This window comes from Bacillus rossius, chromosome 1, assembly GCF_032445375.1.
Source record: "Bacillus rossius redtenbacheri isolate Brsri chromosome 1, Brsri_v3, whole genome shotgun sequence".
NCBI classification, from domain to species: domain Eukaryota; kingdom Metazoa; phylum Arthropoda; class Insecta; order Phasmatodea; family Bacillidae; genus Bacillus; species Bacillus rossius.
In genome coordinates this window covers 131,505,770-131,525,138 of record NC_086330.1, presented here as the reverse complement: position 1 = coordinate 131,525,138, position 19,369 = coordinate 131,505,770, and the positions used below count along the sequence as shown (strand labels likewise).

The following is a 19,369-nucleotide window of genomic DNA, read 5'->3' as shown; positions in this document are numbered from 1 at the left end:
GTAATTGAGGTGGGTCTTTAATAATTTTGTCATTTATATAAAATGATTTTACTTTATTTATAATTTAAATTTATATGTATCAATTTTGAAATGTACTGTGTAAAGTTGTATTGTGACTGTCGCCTATCTTAGTTTTTGTAGTGTTTGTATATAAAAAATTGTGCCATTATTATTTTATCTATGTTTAACATTAATGAACTAGTTAACTTGTTTTTTTGTGAAATCTTGGATCAAAACTGTTTAAATTTATCATTTTCAATAAACAACTTGCACAAACAAGAAGAAATTTTATCCGTGACTAAATCATTTTAATTGTATTCCCTTAAGAAATCTCTTAAACCATTTAACTATTAATGTGATCATTAGATTATTATTTGCATTATAAAACACATCACACTATTTTTGACTATTTTGTACGTTAACTAGAGTTTAAGCATGGAGGTATGAAGGCATGTAGAATCATTGCCGTGTTATTAGCTGAAGCCAAAAACTGTGGCTACCAAAACAGTGGCGTTGTCATAAGAAAAGCATTGGAAATGGCATTGTTGTTATGATAGCCAGAATAGCCTCGGCAGATAGGCAAAAGTGACATACTTTATGGACTACATGCCTCCTCCTCCTCCTCTTCTTCTTATCACCATATGTTTAAGACTACACAAAATTATTATCTTTGAAAGATTTGTGCAATGGGAGTGCATAACTTGATGTAAGCTTTTGGACATACGCCATTGCTAAGCACATTTATGTCTGTAGAAGAAAACTACAAAAAACCAAAATACAAAAAACACAAAAAAAGCAAAAAAAAATTGCTGTTGTCAACAGGATATATACACCACATTATATTCCATAACAGGAATATGGTCAACAAACGAAGAAAAACAAAGATAAATGGACAAAGAGAACGAGCACAATAATATTGAACCCCAGAAAAAATTTAGCACAACAGTTGAGACGAGACAAAAACACACCAAAACGAGAAGACGAAACAAACACAATAGTTTTCCAAAACAGTAACAAGCGACGTTTCGGGAACTGCTATCTGCTCCCGTCCTCAGGCTGAGACGTACATGGTACGAAAACACAGGTGCAACTGAGTAGGGGCTGGAAAATTGAGGGTACATCAAGCTTACATCAAGTCACAAAATTATTGTCTGTGCTGACCGGCGAAATTTACTATGTCAAGCAGGTGGGTGAGTTAGTCCGTTTTTATCCCAATCCGAGCGACCTGCATTCCACATGACGCAGTGCGCTGTAGCGCGAGATTCCAAACCGCTAATGCCTGCGCCCTGAGCCAGACTGTGCCAAGTTCGGTGCACGTTCCCGTGCCACCACTATGTTCTGCCAATCCGTGCAGATCAATGTTTGCTGTCGGAACTATGGGATGCAGGTCACAACTTTCATGGTCCCTACAATATTTTCCTGGGTAGGAGACCAAATGTTTTATTTTTTATCAATGGTTCATCCGCCGTCAGTGCGGAAGACCTGCCTGCTCACTTGGGCTGAACCAGCAGGTGGTGGGGTGGACTTCAGAGTTCCAAGGCCTTTCTACATGACCAGATAGTGTCTGACATTTGAGGAAATTTCACAAAATATGATCTAAATCACCCATTTGCCTTTATTTTGGCTACTTCACAAAACAGGCTTCTCTGTCAGTTTTAAAAACATTAGTCCATTTCCATTGATGACAGCAAAATTTTACACAAATGAACTTTCTTTTATATATGTATTGTATAATTAATGTTTTAACAATAATTGGTATGGTAACAATTAATTTAAGAAACTAGACTAAAAAAACTATTTGTATAGATTCAAAGTGAGGACACAAAGTAAGTTACATCCAAAGCATAAGAAGTAAACCTACAGCTAAAGTATGAGGATAATTTCCTAAAACTTCTAAAAGCAGTTCAAAAATATGTTTTCCAAGTGAGTTTACTGGAACTGACGCCTGCGGGCTGCTCTCTGTTTGTCAAATCTCATCTCCATTTCCTCCAACACCTTAGGTGTGTAGCGCACCACGAGTTTCACAGACCCCTGGGCTTGCTTCAGCAGTTCAACTGCTTTCTCGTGGTTCTCTCCTTCGACTGACTGCAACAGGCAACATAATAGTAAGAATATACAAAACATATCAGTGTATCGCTATTTTTAAGCTCTACAGCAGATATGATCTTATATTTCAATAGCAAAATTCATTCATAGTTTCTACCTAAATGAATAGGTACATAGAAAAAAATATAATTAATTTCAATAAGAGCTAATCCAAAAATATATATTTTATTTACAGCAGAATTCTTCTTTTGCATAAAATAAAGTAATTGAATGTGCCAAACAATATCCAAGCAAAAAACTGTGAAATAAACATGAAACACAAAATAGTAGACTTTTAAAAATGTGTGGAAATGATTCAGTTACTTTGGTACAACCTTTAATGATGATAAAGGCAATCATCATATATCTATTCACCTAATATATCAAAATCAATCCCAGCAACATTAAATTTCTTTAGTTTACGTTCAACTTGCATATGTAGTTAATGGTGAAGCAGAATATAAGTTACCAGATAACCAGTTTCACTGGTTTTCACCTTGAATGGAGCAGTTATTTTACTTCTCCGTACATGTCATTCTGTTTTCAAGCTATAAGAGATTGTAATATAGATGCATATGAATATTAATTTGTGCCTTTTCTCTAAGGGGTGTGGTAATAGTTTAATATAAGGTTTGAATACCTATAACTTATATCTGCAATTCCTATGACTTACAAACATATAAATGCAAACCAATGTTTTTGATGAAAAAAAACTCTAAATGACATACCACCCCATTGACAGACAACAGCTGATCACCCCTTTTCAAGCCCCCATGACGGTCCGCCACTCCGCCAGGAATGATCCGGGATATGTAAATGGGGGAGTTCTGTTCCTTGCCACCCATCACATTGAATCCCAGGCCTTCCTCTGTCTTGGGCAGCTCCACGACCCGTGGGTGAGCGTGACCCTCGCTCGCTGCGAACGCAGCGACCGTGGCCTTCGCAGTGGCCGACGCTCGAATGTCCTGTGATCCTTGGATGTCCACAGTTTCGTACACATGCTCGTATACTTCACGCACTGCATTCAGGAAATCACTTTGCAGCACCTTTTGCAGTGCTGCGAGCTTAGTAGCTGGCACCTCACCACCTGAAAGTCACAAAACCCACGTTTTTTTTTTGTCTGTTTGACCATATAAATGTTATTACACAATAGCAACACTATCACAAATATATCCTTTGAAGACAAAAATAGTTACAAGTACATATATACCATTAAATTAAATCAGTCAAATGTACAAATATCTGCTTTACAGTCAAAAATAGATCTAAATATACATATATAAAGATAAAACAGTAATTCAGATGAGATTAAGTTTGTACAAGATAAATGATGACTGTTTAATCTAGTAAACATTTAAATATTATTGAGACAGGAAAAGAAAGAATAAAAATGGTTTTTACTAACAAAATTTTAAAGTTATAAATTAAGTTGGCCTACCTATTTAGATATATATTCTGCTGTGGAGGATTAACATTTTTGCAGTAGAAAGTTAAAAAACACATGGTTTTATTTGTTGAAAATTATTTATTTCTTTTAAGATTCTGTGGTACGTTACTGAATAGGTTTCCTCCTTTAAAATGTACTGTATTAAATGTGATGGCATTTTTTCAGTTGCAAAGTTTACAGATCAGCAAACATTATTTACATATTTGCAGTACCTGCTACAATCTGCAGCTGGAATTCTTTAGGCAGTGTACAGCAGTAATTATGACCGTTTTGGAGGAAACTGAATAAATTTAAAAAAAAAAAAAAAAAAAAAAAAAAAAAAAAAAAAAAAAAAAATCACCTACAGTTAAAACTGAGGTAGAGCACTGTGATATTACAGTTATTCACCTATACATTTTTATATTTCAGGAAAGGTAGATATATTATATTCTCCATTTTTACATACCACATATGAGCAAGACAAGATCATAATTTATACCTAGTGGTGAACAAGTGAACAAAAAGCATTTGCCTGGTACCGCATGGGGTTCTCCCAAGGAAAGGAGTCCCGGCAGGACGGATAGAGCAGGCAAACAGGGAGATGAAGGGAACTTGTGATAAGATGGGAACAAGATATGTGAATGTGGCAAAACACCTAGGGGAGGGAGATGTCAGCGAGAATGGCATCCATCTTAGTCAGAGAGGGCAAGGCAAGCTAGCCAGGTACCTGGAGGTGGAGGTCGTAAAAATGCGTAGGGCGGTGGTAGGAGGGGGGGACCATTCGGGAAACGGAGAAATAAGGGGAAGGAAAGGGAGCAGATAGGGGAAGGGGAGAGATTAGGACTGTCAATGGAGGGGGCGGAAAGAGTAGAGGGAGGGAGGTGGAGTGGAGGGATCAGAAGAGAGGAAGTGAATGAAGGAAGAAAACGGGTGAGAGTGGCAGTGATAAACTGTAGGAGTGTCTATAGAAAGTTGGATGAGTTTTGGAGTGTCGTGGAAGCATATGGGGTGGACATTGCCATAGCAGTAGAGACGTGGCTGGACAAGGAAATAGGGGATGGAGAACTGCAGGGAGCAAACTATGAAATATTTAGAAGAGACAGGAACAGGACAGGAGGAGGGATTATGGTATGTGTGCATGAGGGACTAGTAGGAAAGATTGAATGGGTGGGGGAAAGTGTGGAAATAATGGAATTGAAGATAAAAGGGAAAGGGAAAGACTTCATGCTGCTGGCAGTGTACAGACCCCCAGGGCAAGGGGAGGCGGTTATACAAGGGGTAAAGGACAGGCTGTCATTGTTGAGGGAGGATAGGTGGGTGATAGTGGCGGGGGACCTAAACATGCCAGGGGTGGTGTGGGAGCAAGGACCGGAGGAAATGGGGGTGAGGGAGCAAAGATGGGCAACCCAGTTGGTAAATAGTGGACTGGAGCAGGTGGTGGGGGAGAACACCAGGATGAGGAATGGTGGAGGAGAAGGGGAAACTGGGAACCTGCTAGATGTGGTGCTGGTGAGGCCCGTGGAGGTAGTGGTAGGCACTACGGTGATGGAGGGTATCAGCGACCACAAAATCCCGGTTGTGGAGATAGATATGGGATGGAGGGAGGTGAAGGAAAGTAGGGAAGAAGTGGTAAGACAGTAGAGCAGGGCGGATAGAGCAGGGGCGGAGGCATTTCTTGAATTGGAGTTCTGTAGGTGGGAAGGGATTGCAGAACTAGAAGGGAAGTGGGAGGTTTTGAGGGGCATATTGGAGCAAATGGTGGAGTGCTTCGTACCCCAAAGGAGGGTAGGAAAGGGTGGCGACCCGCCCTACCATGGACGGGAGGTAAAGGTATTAAAGCGAAAGTGCAGGAGGCTCCACGCAAGAGCCAAGAAGCGTGGAGGGGAGGGGCTAAACGCAGAAATGAAGGATCTGGCGAAGGAACTGGGAAAGAAAACTAGGGAAGCAAGGGATGCGAACATGGAAAGGATGATGGAGAAAGGGGGGCAGGGAAACTGGGCGGATCTGTACCGATATGTTAGGAGAGTAAAGGGGGAGAAGGGACTACCAGTATTAAAGGGGAGAGAAGAGCAAGAGTGTGTGAGTGACCTGGAAAAAGCTCATTTACTGCAGGAGCAATACTTATCGGTTTCTGTAAACGGGGGAGTATGGTGCGGAGCACAAGAGGAGAAGTCAGGGGGAGAGAGAGTGTTGGAAATATGGAGGGATGATGTATTAAGGGAGTTGAGGAGACTGAATGTGAGGAAGGTGGTTGGGCCAGATGGGATAGAGAACAGGCACCTCAAGCTGGGAGGGAAGGTGATCGGGAAGTACCTGCAAGTACTGTATGCGCCGTCACTGGAGGAAGGACAGCTGCCGAGGCAGTGGAAAGAGGCTGTGGTGGTGCCCATCTATAAAGGGAGTGGGAATAAGGCACACCCGGCAAACTATAGGCCGGTCAGCTTGACGTCAAACGTAGGCAAGGTAATGGAGAAGCTGGTAGTGAGGTATATGGTAGAAAGGGTGGAGGAAAGGGACTGGATGGATGAGAGGCAGCACGGCTTCCGGAGGGGTTACTCCTGTGAAACGCAGATGGCGGGGCTGCTGGAGGACTTGGTGGAGGCAGTGGATGAGGGAAAGCAGGTAGACGCTATTTTTATAGACTTTGAGAAAGCGTTTGACAGGGTGCCGCACAGGAGGGTGATGGAAAAGGTGGAGGGGTTGATAGAGGACAGGAGGGTGGTAAATTGGACAGGGGACTTCTTGAGGGACAGGATCCAGCAAGTGAGAGTGGGTAAGGAATGGTCAGAAGAGGGAAATGTGACGTCAGGGGTACCACAAGGCAGTGTCATAGGACCCCTGCTCTTCCTGATCATGATGAATGATGTAGGGGAGGGGTTGAAAAGTAGGCTGCGGTTGTTTGCGGACGATTGTGTACTCTATGAAACTGTGGGGGAAGGGGCGCACCTGGCAGAGGACTTGCAGAAACTGGAGTGCTGGTCGAGGGAAAACGAAATGGGTATAAACGTAGGGAAAACAAAGGTGGTGAGGTTCACAAGGAAGAGAAGGGTGGAGGGAAGTGTACTGCTGGAAGGGACAGGTGATCCAGGAAGCTGAGGAGTATAAGTACCTGAGAGTGATCCTGCAGAACGACTTGGGGTGGAGAAAGCAGGTCAAGAAGGTGGTGACGAAGGGCAGAATGGGGTTAGGGCTGCTTAGCAGGACACTGAAAGGGACAGGTAGGAATGTAAAGGAAAAGGCGTACGCGACATTGGTACGGCCAGTGTTGAAGTATGCCGCGGCGGTGTGGGACCCCTATGTGGAGAAGGAAATTGAGGAGTTGGAGAGGGTGCAGCGCAAGGCAGCGAGATGGGTAATGAATATGTGGAGGAGAAGGGAAGGCGAAGGCAGGATGGGGGAAACTCACAGACCTTCGGTGATGATAAAGGAGCTGGGGTGGGACACACTGCAAGAAAGGAGGAAGGTGGAAAGGCTGGTGAGAATTAATAAGGTAATTTGTGGGGAGGAGGGGGGCTGGGGAAAGCTGGGAGCTAGGTTGCACAGAGGGCTGTATCGAGGAAGGAGGGATCATGAGTGGAAGATTCAGAGAGAATGGAGACGGACAGAGAGAGGAAGACAGGTATTCCTTGTGAGGACGGGGCGAGAGTGGAACGAACTTGAGGGGAGGACACTGGATCTGGGAGGAGGGAAGGACTTACAAAGTAGGCTCCAGAGGGGGGAGGAGTGAGGGTAGTGACGTACCAACGGGTGTGTGAAGCTAAAAAAAATTGATTATGTTTCTTTAACAAATTTTCACAACCGTCGAGTTCCGTCAGTTTAAAAAAAAATGAATTAGATGTTCTTGGTTCAAACAGCTAAAATTATCAAGGTAAATCAATGTAACTAGTTTATGTGTCGTAAATAAAAGTAAATTGCGTCTGTAACTAAAGTAGGTGTATTTTAGACCTAATGTGAGTGCGGCATAGCCGTTGCAGGGTACAATTATTATTATACATACATTGATCACATTTTTATCCTACTAGACTATTAACTTATTCTAGAATGCTTGGAATTCTTTGTGTATGTATGTAACAAGTTTATCCAGTTCAAAACAAAACAAAAAAAAACTCATTCAAAGTTAGTGTAGTGTAAATATATCAACAATTTGTTTTATATCATGTAAACGATTCAATGATTCTATATGTTTCTGTTGAAAGTTAAGTTGTGGTAAGTTCAAATTAAATAAAAATTATGTATTAAGCCAGGATTGAAAGCACTCGGTGAGCGTGGACCACTGAGTGTTGGTGAAACATTACTACATCAGAGACTAACGTTTATATCAAATTTAATGCCCTGAAAGAATTCCAAACAGATATTTACTATTCAATAGTCTTGGGATCCCGAGAGTTAATTTAAATTAATTAGTTTAGTTATTCTAATAATTATAGAACAAGAGATTCAGATTTGGATTTAAATTATGACGCTGGTAAGTCTTTCAGGCGGAAATCAATGTTTTTATATAAAAAAAAAAATAATGTTCGTGAAATTCAACAAACGGGAAACGTTCCAAATCGACGACTGGACGGGGACTGGAAAAAAAACCGACCTCAGTGACAGTTATAGCCTCTACAGACGTATTGACTTCCTCGATGACCAGGACTCTGCGACGATCCGCGTGTAGCTGGCTCTCCTGCTCTGGATAGCTGGTAGGTCGTTGACTCAGTCCTCCTCTCGTACCGGACTGCTGGGCTATTCTACTGCTCGGCTCGTGAGCCGCCTCCTTCTTAGTTTGCGCCGTCGAGTCGGTCCTTCTCGCGGACCGGGCTGCTGGGTTGTCCTCCTGCTAGGCTCCCGAGACGTCTTCTTATTAGCTCGTGTCGTCAAAACTGCAGCGCCTTTCCTATTTTAACGTGGTTCAGTCGTCGTCGATTGAATAATTGAATTGTCTCTCTCTCAAATCCTCAAGATATTTTAACCGTTCTTCTTTGCGTCGATTAAGGTAACATAATTAGGCAGATCTTCGTTCTAGTATAAAAGTTTCGTTGCATGTTCTTCCGTTAATTTTAGTGTTGAAATCTTCGACGATAATTAACAATTCTTATCAAAACACAATATTTTCAATAAATTTACTTAATTCTTGGTATATATCGATAAATAAATCTTACCGTTACTATAACAGCTCTTCGATATCTCTTTTAAGTATTAATTCAAATCATACGAAGTTTCCAGTTTGCTGCTAAAATTACGGACGCATATTATCAATGACCGAAAAATGCAACAAACCGAATATTCTAAAAGAATATTTTTACTTGTCCTTGTTTGTAACACGCGATTCTACAATTTTTCTTTAAACAAAAAAAAAAATCAATGCTTTAACGCAAGCAAAATATAATCAAAATGAATCTCCTATTCTTTACAAATATAGTAATAAACAACAAATTTATTACTTTTTTTTAAAAAAAACCAAAGATAAGCATACTTCCAGAGACAAAATAACGTTTTAGCTTATTTAAAATTTGTAAAGATTTGCATATCATAAATCAAACAATTTTTTGTTTCGACTTCTGCAACCACCAAAATTGATCAATATAAATATTTTTATAAAGTACAAACGTTGACTTTATAGATTGCCCCTTCTTAGAAATGTCTATTATGTGCAGTTTAAACATACATAGAACAAACAGAATGACATTTCTAATACACATAGATAACAGAATCTACATCTTCATTATTATTTATCGTCCACCAAACGAGGTTGTCATATTCCTACATTTACTAAGACTAATGACTAAACTCATAATATCTTAACAAGAATATATTACATACATGTTGCAATAAATAAAAAAAAACATACAAAGAATGCTAGGTCAACGTAAGGATATTTTAAACATATGTATAAATCATTCAATATTTTCGGTCACAACAGGTTTGTGATATTCTTTCAGTTGGGTAATGTTGTAATGTCCTATAATCTGCCTGGTGTTAGGGTCTGAGAGTTCATAACAATTATTACGAATGACTTTAGTTATGAGGTATGGTCCGTCGAATAGTAGAAATAACTTCCGGGTAACGTATTGCCAGAACTGGCTGGTTGGATTGGTTCTTTTTAGTACCAGGTCTCCGCAATCGAAAGTAGTTTTTCCGGATAATTTCTGATGCTTCTTTCTCATGTCAGCAGCGGAGGTTAGTTTCGCCCTAACTAACTCCTCGGTTTCCCGTCGTATTTCGTTCAGTTCGTCTTGCTCTTCCTCAGCGACATAATGTTGTAATTTTGGTACCATTGTTTCTGGAAAGATATTGGACGGTTTTCCGGTAAGCACTTCGTATGGCGTGGTGTTGGTAGAACTATGGATGGTATGATTAATAACACATTCAATAAATGGTAATTTAGTCATCCAACTTTGTTGTGCATCATAACAAAACGTGCGTAGCATGTTGCCTAGCGTGCGCATTAGTCTTTCTACCGGGTTACTTTGGGGATGTCTAACTGAAGACATGGTGGGTGTAATATGCATCTCCTTTAATCCTTCTTGCCATATAGAACTGGTAAATTGTGTACCGTGATCTGAAATAACCGCTTCGGGGTGACCCACTTCAGCCTCGAATCTCTTCATTTTCTGAAGGACGACATTGCCGGAAGCATGTACTATTGGGTAGAGCTTGGCGTACTTAGAGAAAACATCTAAGACTACAAATACATATTTTACTCCTGCAGTTGAGCGAGGTAATGGTCCCAGTAAATCTACCGACAACAATTGCAAAGGTCCTCTAGGAATTATCGGTTGTGTTTCTCCAACTAAGTTGCGTTGTGAATGTTTTGCTTTTTGGCATAGGTCGCACGATCTCGTAATTTTCACTACAATTTTGGGTAAGTTCGGACAGTATAATTTTCTACTTAAGGTAGCGGTCAATTTCTTGGAACCAATGTGGGCACAGTTATGATGTATTTCCCATGCAATATTCTTTACTAATTCTTTAGGTACGACCGGTTTCCATAAATCCTCGAATCAGGAACATAGTTTCTTTTGGTAAAATAAAATACCTTCGTTAGAAATGCAATATTTAGTATTGAGTTTATGTTCTGGTACTATGTTTTGAAGTTTTCCCTTAATATTTTGGCAAAATTCATCCCCATTTTGAAGTTGAGCTAAATTTAGGAAAGCATTCCTGATAACATCGTTGTTGGCCATTTGTTCCGCCACTAGATGAGCAACTAAGAATTCTTTCGGGTTACGATGATTCGGTTTTTCGTTTTCCACGACATCCGGTACCCGGCTAAGGTAATCCGCTGCCACATTTTCTTTGCCTTTAATATGGCAAATCTCAATGTCATATTCTTGTATAAGTAGACACCATCGAGTTAGCCTACTACCGAAAATTTTGCCAGTTTTAAGAAATAATAATGATTGATGATCAGTAAGCAGTTTTACATGTTCACCCAACAATAAGTCCCTAAATTTTTGTAAGGCCCATACAATTGCTAAAGTTTCTCGTTCTGTGACTGTATAATTTTTTTCGGCACTATTTAGTGTTCGGCTTGCCATTGCGACTGTTCGTTCTATATCTTCGTCATCGATTTGCGCTAATTTTGCACCTAGCGCATAAGCGGAAGCATCTGTATACAACAAAAAAACTCTACCTAGAATAGGGTGATGCAATACTTGTTCTTCAATGAAAATTTTCTTCAAGTCCTCGAATGCTTTCTTTTCTTCATCGCACCAATTCCATGTTTGTCCCTTCTTTAATAAACCGAAAAGTGGTACAGCTATTTTAGCTATCTTATCACTATAATTACGATAAAATCCGATCACGCCAAGAAAAGTTCTCAATTGTTTGACGTTCTTTGGTGTTGGAAAGTTAGTAATACTTTGTAATTTTTCGGGTGATGTTTTAATGCCGGTTGGTGTCAAAATATGACCTAAGAAAGGTAATTATTGGCGACAAAACACAGATTTCTTCAATTTTGCCGTCATGCCAGCGTCACGTAGCTTGGTCAAAACAATGCCGATATGGATAAAGTGTTCTTCCAGGGATGTCGAAGTTATAAGTATGTCATCGACATAAGCACGAGCGAAGTTTTTGCATTCCGGTCCTAATGTTTGGTCTAGACATCTCGTGAATTCAGCCACGGCATTGCATAACCCAAAAGGCATGACTCGAAATATGTACTGGAAATTTTTAAATAAAAAGGACGTGTATTTCCGTGATTCCTTCTTCAATGGAATTTGCCAATACCCGGCTGACAAATCTAAAGTTGTTAGAAATTTTACTCCTTGATATAAGCGTAGAATGTCATTTGTCGGCCGTGGGCTTTCTCGGTCTCGTATGGTAATCTTGTTAATTTCCCGCGCATCCAGACATAGGCGTACTGAACCGTCCTTCTTTCTGATGCACAGGATAGCATTGGTGTATGGGCTAGGAGCTCGTTCAACTACCTTCCAGTCTAACATCAATTGTAAGTATTCTTCAGCTTCACTCAAAAATTTGGCTGGAATCGGGTAGGATTTTCTATGAAATGGCTCGCCTGGTTTCACCTCTATGCTAGCTTGGTATAATTTGTTTAGTCCAGGTTTGTCGGAAAATACGTCTTGGAAATGCTTTAAAACTTGAAATAGTTCCGTTTTCTCCTTGTCGCTAATCAGAGTAATTTCACTCATGGCATTACGCAAATCGTCATCGGTCGCATTTAAATTACTTGCCATGGTAGAGCATATCATAGCATACGAATTTACATCACGAAGTAGTGATACGCAGTTGTCCGTCACTTCCCATTTTTCCGTGGTGGTCGGGTTCTCTAAGCTATCCATAGCCGTAATCATCCATCCTCCGAAATCCATGATAATTTTGTATGTGGTCAAAAAATCGATTCCAAGTATAATTGGTTTTGCCAAACCTTTCACTATCAAAACAGGTACGCGCTTTACGCTACCTAATCCTTCAATTTCTAGCAAAGTCTGTTTATTAATAATGGGACTAGCCCTTGACGTTACTCCTAAAATTTTAATGGTCGGGACAGGCATACGTGGTAATTTGATTCCTGTACTTTCTATCATTTCTATACAATCTTCGCTAATACATGAAACTTCTGCTCCGCTGTCTAGTAGAACCGGTGATTTGACTCCATTTATGCTAAGTGTTATTTCAGGACACAAGGCTTCTTTTGCATTCCCGGCTTCGATGCACGGTTCGCTTAACAGAAAGTCGCGTTCGTTTTCTCTGAATATTACGGTATTTATTCTTTTCGTGATGACTGTGTTCGATTGGTTTTCTAGACAAGGTTCACGGTGATGTTTAGCCCCTTCCAAATTCGTATTAGGGAGTGGTGATAGGAGCTGTGATACGCCCTCCCTGCTTAGTTTTCCTTGCGGTTAACAAGTCCAGGTATCTGGTCAGGTTGCCATGTTGATGTAATTCGACCAGACCTCTCTGAAGTAGTATGATTTGAGTCCACTCTTTGACTAAAATTAACACCATCATTATTGCGGTTACACTGCCATTTCGTGTCATTATCACAGTTACTTGGAGAAATAAATTGTCGATTATTTTCAACTCGCGATGTTCCTTGCTCGGTGTGGTTTGTAGTCGTTATTGCTTTCTCTGTCGGCTGAAAAATCTGTGCTTCTACTCGATATTGTCCGTGTGATGCATTCCGGTCACATGCGAATCCTTCTTCTATCGGATACGTATTAGTTTTTGGACCTGAACTCCAAACGGCCCCTTCCCGTCGTTGGTTAGGGTATTGTTCCCGGTTGTAATTACCCTGTTGTCTTTGGTTCCCATTAGTATGGTTCGGTTGATTCCAATAATTAAAGTTTTTGTATCGTCCCCTGTATCCTTTATGATACTATTGCTGTCTAGGTTGTTCTACGTTAAAAGCGTTTATGCGAGGTGATCTCTGTTCGTTATTCGTGGCTGTAGGTTTATTTCGCCAATTTTGGTACAATGGTGCGGGTGGATTATTGTTCTTCCGCTCGAACGTCTCCTTATTCACGCTAGTTCGGTCTAGTTTTTCTAGCCTGTCATAGTTCAGTAACTGTTCCTTAAAATCTACTATTCCGTTTTAATTTCGTTCGCTTAACTGAAACTGATATCTAACGGGTAGCTGTGATAGTATCATCGCTATAAATTCCTCGTCTTCCATGTTGCAGTCCAAATAGCGAGTTCTCTCATACATGTTGTTAATGTGTGCTTCTAGATTCTGGCTTCTTTTAGGTTCAAACTTATCAGAATGCAACTGAATACGTAAATTGCTTTGTATTCTGGTGCTCCAGAATTGTTGTATAAATGCCTTACGGAATGTACTATATTCAGTGATAGAATCTTTCAGTAATTCCCACCAATAGAATGCAGTGTCTTTTAGACAATGGCCAATGCTTTTCATCTTGTCTGTCTCGGATAGGTTAAACGTATTACAATACTCTTCGAACTGGTTAATAAATTTTCTGGGATTTTCTGTGCTTTTTCCGGCAAAACTAGGTACGTTATCTAGCCATTTTCGAGCAGGATGATGCAGGGTCAACATGGAATCAGTAACTAACGGAACATTATTTCTAACTATAGTGACTGGTTCTACACTTATCCCAGTTGAACTAGCTACACTAATGTTTTCGCTTCTGTTGTTATTATTTTCATTGGTGACAGTTGATTTAGTAATATTCAACGCAGTGTTTTGTGTAAATTTTCTCTCGATTTCTTCTACTCGTATTTCTACTTGGTTTACTTTACTTTCTAAATCCTTCTGTACTTGACTGACATTTTCTTTTAACAGCGGTACCGTATTCTCTAGGGTTTCAATCCGCTCGTGTACAACAAAAAAGTTTTGTTCCATGGTCCGTTGTGTTTGTGTAACCTGCGTCCTAATTTGTTCCGTTTCTGCAGTCAAATTATTTAACGTCGTATTCAAGATTCGTACAATATTGTCTAGTCTATTGGCATTCTCCTGTTTTTCGCGTTCTCGTTCCTGTCTTTCGCGTTCACGTTCCTGTTTTTCCTCTTGTAGCACTCGAAACATTTGTTCCAGTGTCACGGTTTGGTGTTCATTTTCTGTTCGAGTCGTTTCCTCACCTCGTTGTAACTGTTGGTTATTCGGGACGTTCGTATTGTCATGGAGTTCCGACATCGTCTCTGCTCCTATTTCTCCCGTTTCTAGCCTTTCTTCAGCATTCGTTTCTGAATGTGTGCTACTGTTCTCTTCTAGCGCATTTCCTCTGAGGAAGTATGGTTCTCTATTTTCTCCAAATGGCATATTTTTCGATTTCCAGACTAAATGTGTCCTAACGTTCGTATTCTCCACGTCTCAGTGTAGTAGTCAGTGTGTTTCACCTAAATTCGAGCCTAAACGTTGGGCGCCAGAACTGACGTACCAACGGGTGTGTGAAGCTAAAAAAAATTGATTATGTTTCTTTAACAAATTTTCACAACCGTCGAGTTCCGTCAGTTTAAAAAAAAATGAATTAAATGTTCTTGGTTCAAACAGCTAAAATTATCAAGGTAAATCAATGTAACTAGTTTATGTGTCGTAAATAAAAGTAAATTGCGTCTGTAACTAAAGTAGGTGTATTTTAGACCTAATGTGAGTGCGGCATAGCCGTTGCAGGGTACAATTATTATTATACATACATTGATCACATTTTTATCCTACTAGACTATTAACTTATTCTAGAATGCTTGGAATTCTTTGTGTATGTATGTAACAAGTTTATCCAGTTCAAAACAAAACAAAAAAAAACTCATTCAAAGTTAGTGTAGTGTAAATATATCAACAATTTGTTTTATATCATGTAAACGATTCAATGATTCTATATGTTTCTGTTGAAAGTTAAGTTGTGGTAAGTTCAAATTAAATAAAAATTATGTATTAAGCCAGGATTGAAAGCACTCGGTGAGCGTGGACCACTGAGTGTTGGTGAAACATTACTACATCAGAGACTAACGTTTATATCAAATTTAATGCCCTGAAAGAATTCCAAACAGATATTTACTATTCAATAGTCTTGGGATCCCGAGAGTTAATTTAAATTAATTAGTTTAGTTATTCTAATAATTATAGAACAAGAGATTCAGATTTGGATTTAAATTATGACGCTGGTAAGTCTTTCAGGCGGAAATCAATGTTTTTATATAAAAAAAAAAATAATGTTCGTGAAATTCAACAAACGGGAAACGTTCCAAATCGACGACTGGACGGGGACTGGAAAAAAAACCGACCTCAGTGACAGTTATAGCCTCTACAGACGTATTGACTTCCTCGATGACCAGGACTCTGCGACGATCCGCGTGTAGCTGGCTCTCCTACTCTGGATAGCTGGTAGGTCGTTGACTCAGTCCTCCTCTCGTACCGGACTGCTGGGCTGTTCTACTGCTCGGCTCGTGAGCCGCCTCCTTCTTAGTTTGCGCCGTCGAGTCGGTCCTTCTCGCGGACCGGGCTGCTGGGTTGTCCTCCTGCTAGGCTCCCGAGACGTCTTCTTATTAGCTCGTGTCGTCAAAACTGCAGCGCCTTTCCTATTTTAACGTGGTTCAGTCGTCGTCGATTGAATAATTGAATTGTCTCTCTCTCAAATCCTCAAGATATTTTAACCGTTCTTCTTTGCGTCGATTAAGGTAACATAATTAGGCAGATCTTCGTTCTAGTATAAAAGTTTCGTTGCATGTTCTTCCGTTAATTTTAGTGTTGAAATCTTCGACGATAATTAACAATTCTTATCAAAACACAATATTTTCAATAAATTTACTTAATTCTTGGTATATATCGATAAATAAATCTTACCGTTACTATAACAGCTCTTCGATATCTCTTTTAAGTATTAATTCAAATCATACGAAGTTTCCAGTTTGCTGCTAAAATTACGGACGCATATTATCAATGACCGAAAAATGCAACAAACCGAATATTCTAAAAGAATATTTTTACTTGTCCTTGTTTGTAACACGCGATTCTACAATTTTTCTTTAAACAAAAAAAAAATCAATGCTTTAACGCAAGCAAAATATAATCAAAATGAATCTCCTATTCTTTACAAATATAGTAATAAACAACAAATTTATTACTTTTTTTTAAAAAAAACCAAAGATAAGCATACTTCCAGAGACAAAATAACGTTTTAGCTTATTTAAAATTTGTAAAGATTTGCATATCATAAATCAAACAATTTTTTGTTTCGACTTCTGCAACCACCAAAATTGATCAATATAAATATTTTTATAAAGTACAAACGTTGACTTTATAGTAGTTGGGGGGTGGGAACTCCTTGCCACCGGGCGGAAGCCCAATTGCAGGTGTAAATTATTATTATTATCTGACTAGCACTAATAACAGATATTCTAGATATTCATACAATATAGGTTTCGTTAAATCTGTATTGTACGGATTAGCGCCAAAAAAAATCGTACAAATATGAAATAACTTTCAATATATGCTATCTTACGTCCTCTTTTCAGAACCGCCTGCGGAGATAAAAAATTCCAATTACTTTTGGAGATATCGAATTTTTTCATATTCATTTTTTGGCGATTTTTTTTAAAAAAATTTTTAAAAATCCGAAAATACCTTTATTCTGTGCTCTTTAACTTCCTCATTTCATTAAACCCGACGGAGATCAGAAATTCCAAATACTTTAGGAGATATGGAATTTTTTAATTTTCATATTGTGCACTGACGCGGCGTTTCAGCGGGAAGCCTACGATTCACACATCCTTCTGGACATACCCGAATACTCACGTTGGCAAGCCTTCTTTTCTTAAAATTAGCAGGAAGTAATTAAAAATACTTTAAAACATTGTAGATGGTTGTTATATTAGGTAAGTATAGCTACATTAAAAAAAATGTAAAATCATTTTATGGTTGCTTAGCAAATAACTTTTTAATATGTAGCTATCCAGCGCTAGGAAACCGTTTTCATGATTTCACAGTATTTTTAATGTAGCTATCCTAACCAAATAACCCATCCACAATGTTTTGAAGTATTTATAATGTAGGTAACATAATCAATTGACCATTAGTTTTCATTAGTTGCATATTTATTTACAATAAACAAAAAAAAAACCGAAGATGCACGATCGGGCGTTTGCCTCTCGTCTGTTGAAAGAAGGCTTGCCAACGTGAGTATTCGGGTATGTCCAGAAGGATGAGTGAATCGTAGGCTTCCCGCGTTCACCATTGTTGCTTGTTTACAAGTATGATATTTTTTTTTCGCGACGTAGTTGAACGACTACATCACGTAAAAAGAAAATTACGTGAGTTCCTATTGTTCATCCTTTTTCCCGGTTTGTTAGGTCAGGTCAGCTACATTATAAATACTTTATAACTAAACAACCATTAAAATTAATTTTTATTATTTTTAATGTCCGTTCAGTTTCAAAGTATTTATACTGTAGCTGACCTGACCTAATCTACCTTTGTCCCGTTTTGTTAGGTCAGGTCAGTTACATTATAAATACTTAAAACTATACAAGTAAAATTATTTGATATTATTTTAATTTCCGTTTATTTTGAAGTATTTATCATGTAACTAACCTTACCTAATGGAAAATTTCTGTTATTTAGGCATTCACGCACACACGGCAAAATATAAAATGGCGTCTGTTAAATGATTACATAGGGCTTGTATTGCAAAATAAGAACGGCGATATCTCCAAAAGTAATTGGAATTTTTAATCTCCGCAGGCGGTTCTGAAAAGAGGACGTAAAAGAGCATATAATGAAAGTTATTTCATATTTGTACGATTTTTTTTGGCGCTAATCCGTACAATACAGATTTACCTAGGTTTCTAATAATATTATCCGTAATAATGCAATGGGTATTGTTTGTGTCTCTTAAATACATATATATTCTTTGCGGAGTACACACAGGAAATTTAAAATGTGTTTTACTGCTCTGGTCTGTGATTCTCCTATTTTATCTAGTAAGTTTTGTATTGCAGTAAGTCTACACTACATATAAGTAAGTCTGTGACAACATAAAACTGAATGGTATATAACTGTTTTAAAACATTTAATTGTTACATATACTGTGATTATATAGGCCTACCAACCTCCTATGGCTGGAGTACAATATAAGATTTCTTATTCTTGGTATCCCATTAGCACATTTATTTCTTCCTTCAGCTCAAATAACTACCGAACCAGTGCAGTACCACAGAGATGATGATAGGAATGAGATTGGAGAGCTTAAAGGATAGAAGACAGAAGGAGAGACTGGTCAAGATATACCAAGTGCTGATTGGAGTGGGAGGATGGGGAGAGCTGGGGAGACAAGTCAAAATGGGAATGCCTAGAAGTAGGAAGGAAAATACTAGGAAGGTTTTCAAAGAGAGGAGGAGGAGGACAGAAAGGGGAAAGAATGCGATGGTCGTGAGGACGGTAGGGGAATGGAATAGGCTGGAGGAGTGTGTGACGGTTGGGAGTGTGGATCAGTTCAGAAGAGTGCGGGGAAATTAGGGAGAATGCTTGCCACCGGGCAATTTTGTACCTAATTGCAGCTATAAATAATAATTAAAAAAAAAGAATACTACTGTTCTGCTAGAGGCTCCACTCTGCACCCTAATTCAAGGCATACTTACTTTTCTGAAGTTTTTCCAACAACTCTATTGCTCGTTTCACATCTGCAAACAAAGATAAATTAATATAATAAATTGCTCTCTGAGAAAAAGATAAAACAAAACACTGTATCGTTTAAAATTACCACTCGCCTGCAGCTAATGTCAAAGGCTCACCCACAGCTGCCATTTTTACTTTTAAACGTAAATATTAGATTAAATAATACCAACAAACATTGTTCCCAACCTATAAACATAAATATGAGTGATTAAAAATTTGCTTTTTAATGTTTGACGGGTGGCTACATGTATTGGCGCTTGACGGAAAAAGTAACCAGTGGCATT

At 38.9% G+C, this 19,369-nt stretch overlaps 2 protein-coding genes across 2 annotated transcripts in view; one reads left to right on the top strand and one right to left on the bottom strand.

The window, feature by feature from the left end:
- Positions 1 to 615: 615 nt before the first annotated feature.
- Positions 616 to 19,369, top strand: part of LOC134546152 (piggyBac transposable element-derived protein 4-like) — a 196,554-nt gene continuing 177,800 nt past the window's right edge. The window contains exon 1 of the mRNA XM_063388706.1: positions 616 to 745. The gene's annotated coding sequence lies outside the window, so the exon portion shown is untranslated. The remainder of the gene's footprint in view (positions 746 to 19,369) is intronic.
- On the bottom strand, positions 1,593 to 19,242 carry LOC134546153 (protein lin-7 homolog C). The gene is made up of 4 exons (XM_063388707.1): positions 19,178 to 19,242; positions 19,049 to 19,090; positions 2,814 to 3,172; positions 1,593 to 2,085 (listed from the first exon to the last, which is right to left on the bottom strand). Exons 1-4 carry the CDS (start codon positions 19,212 to 19,214, stop codon positions 1,930 to 1,932), a joined length of 594 nt encoding a protein of 197 aa, XP_063244777.1. The 5' UTR covers positions 19,215 to 19,242; the 3' UTR covers positions 1,593 to 1,929.

Excerpts from the sequence above, each read along its gene's own strand:
- LOC134546153 (XM_063388707.1), bottom strand. The coding sequence starts at position 19,214 with ATGGCAGCTGTGGGTGAGCCTTTGACATTAGCTGCAG. Across the intron at positions 19,091-19,177 it reads GCCTTTGACATTAGCTGCAG|ATGTGAAACGAGCAATAGAG; the intron begins GCGAGTGGTAAT and ends CTTTGTTTGCAG. Across the intron at positions 3,173-19,048 it reads GTTGGAAAAACTTCAGAAAA|GTGGTGAGGTGCCAGCTACT; the intron begins GTAAGTATGCCT and ends TGTGACTTTCAG.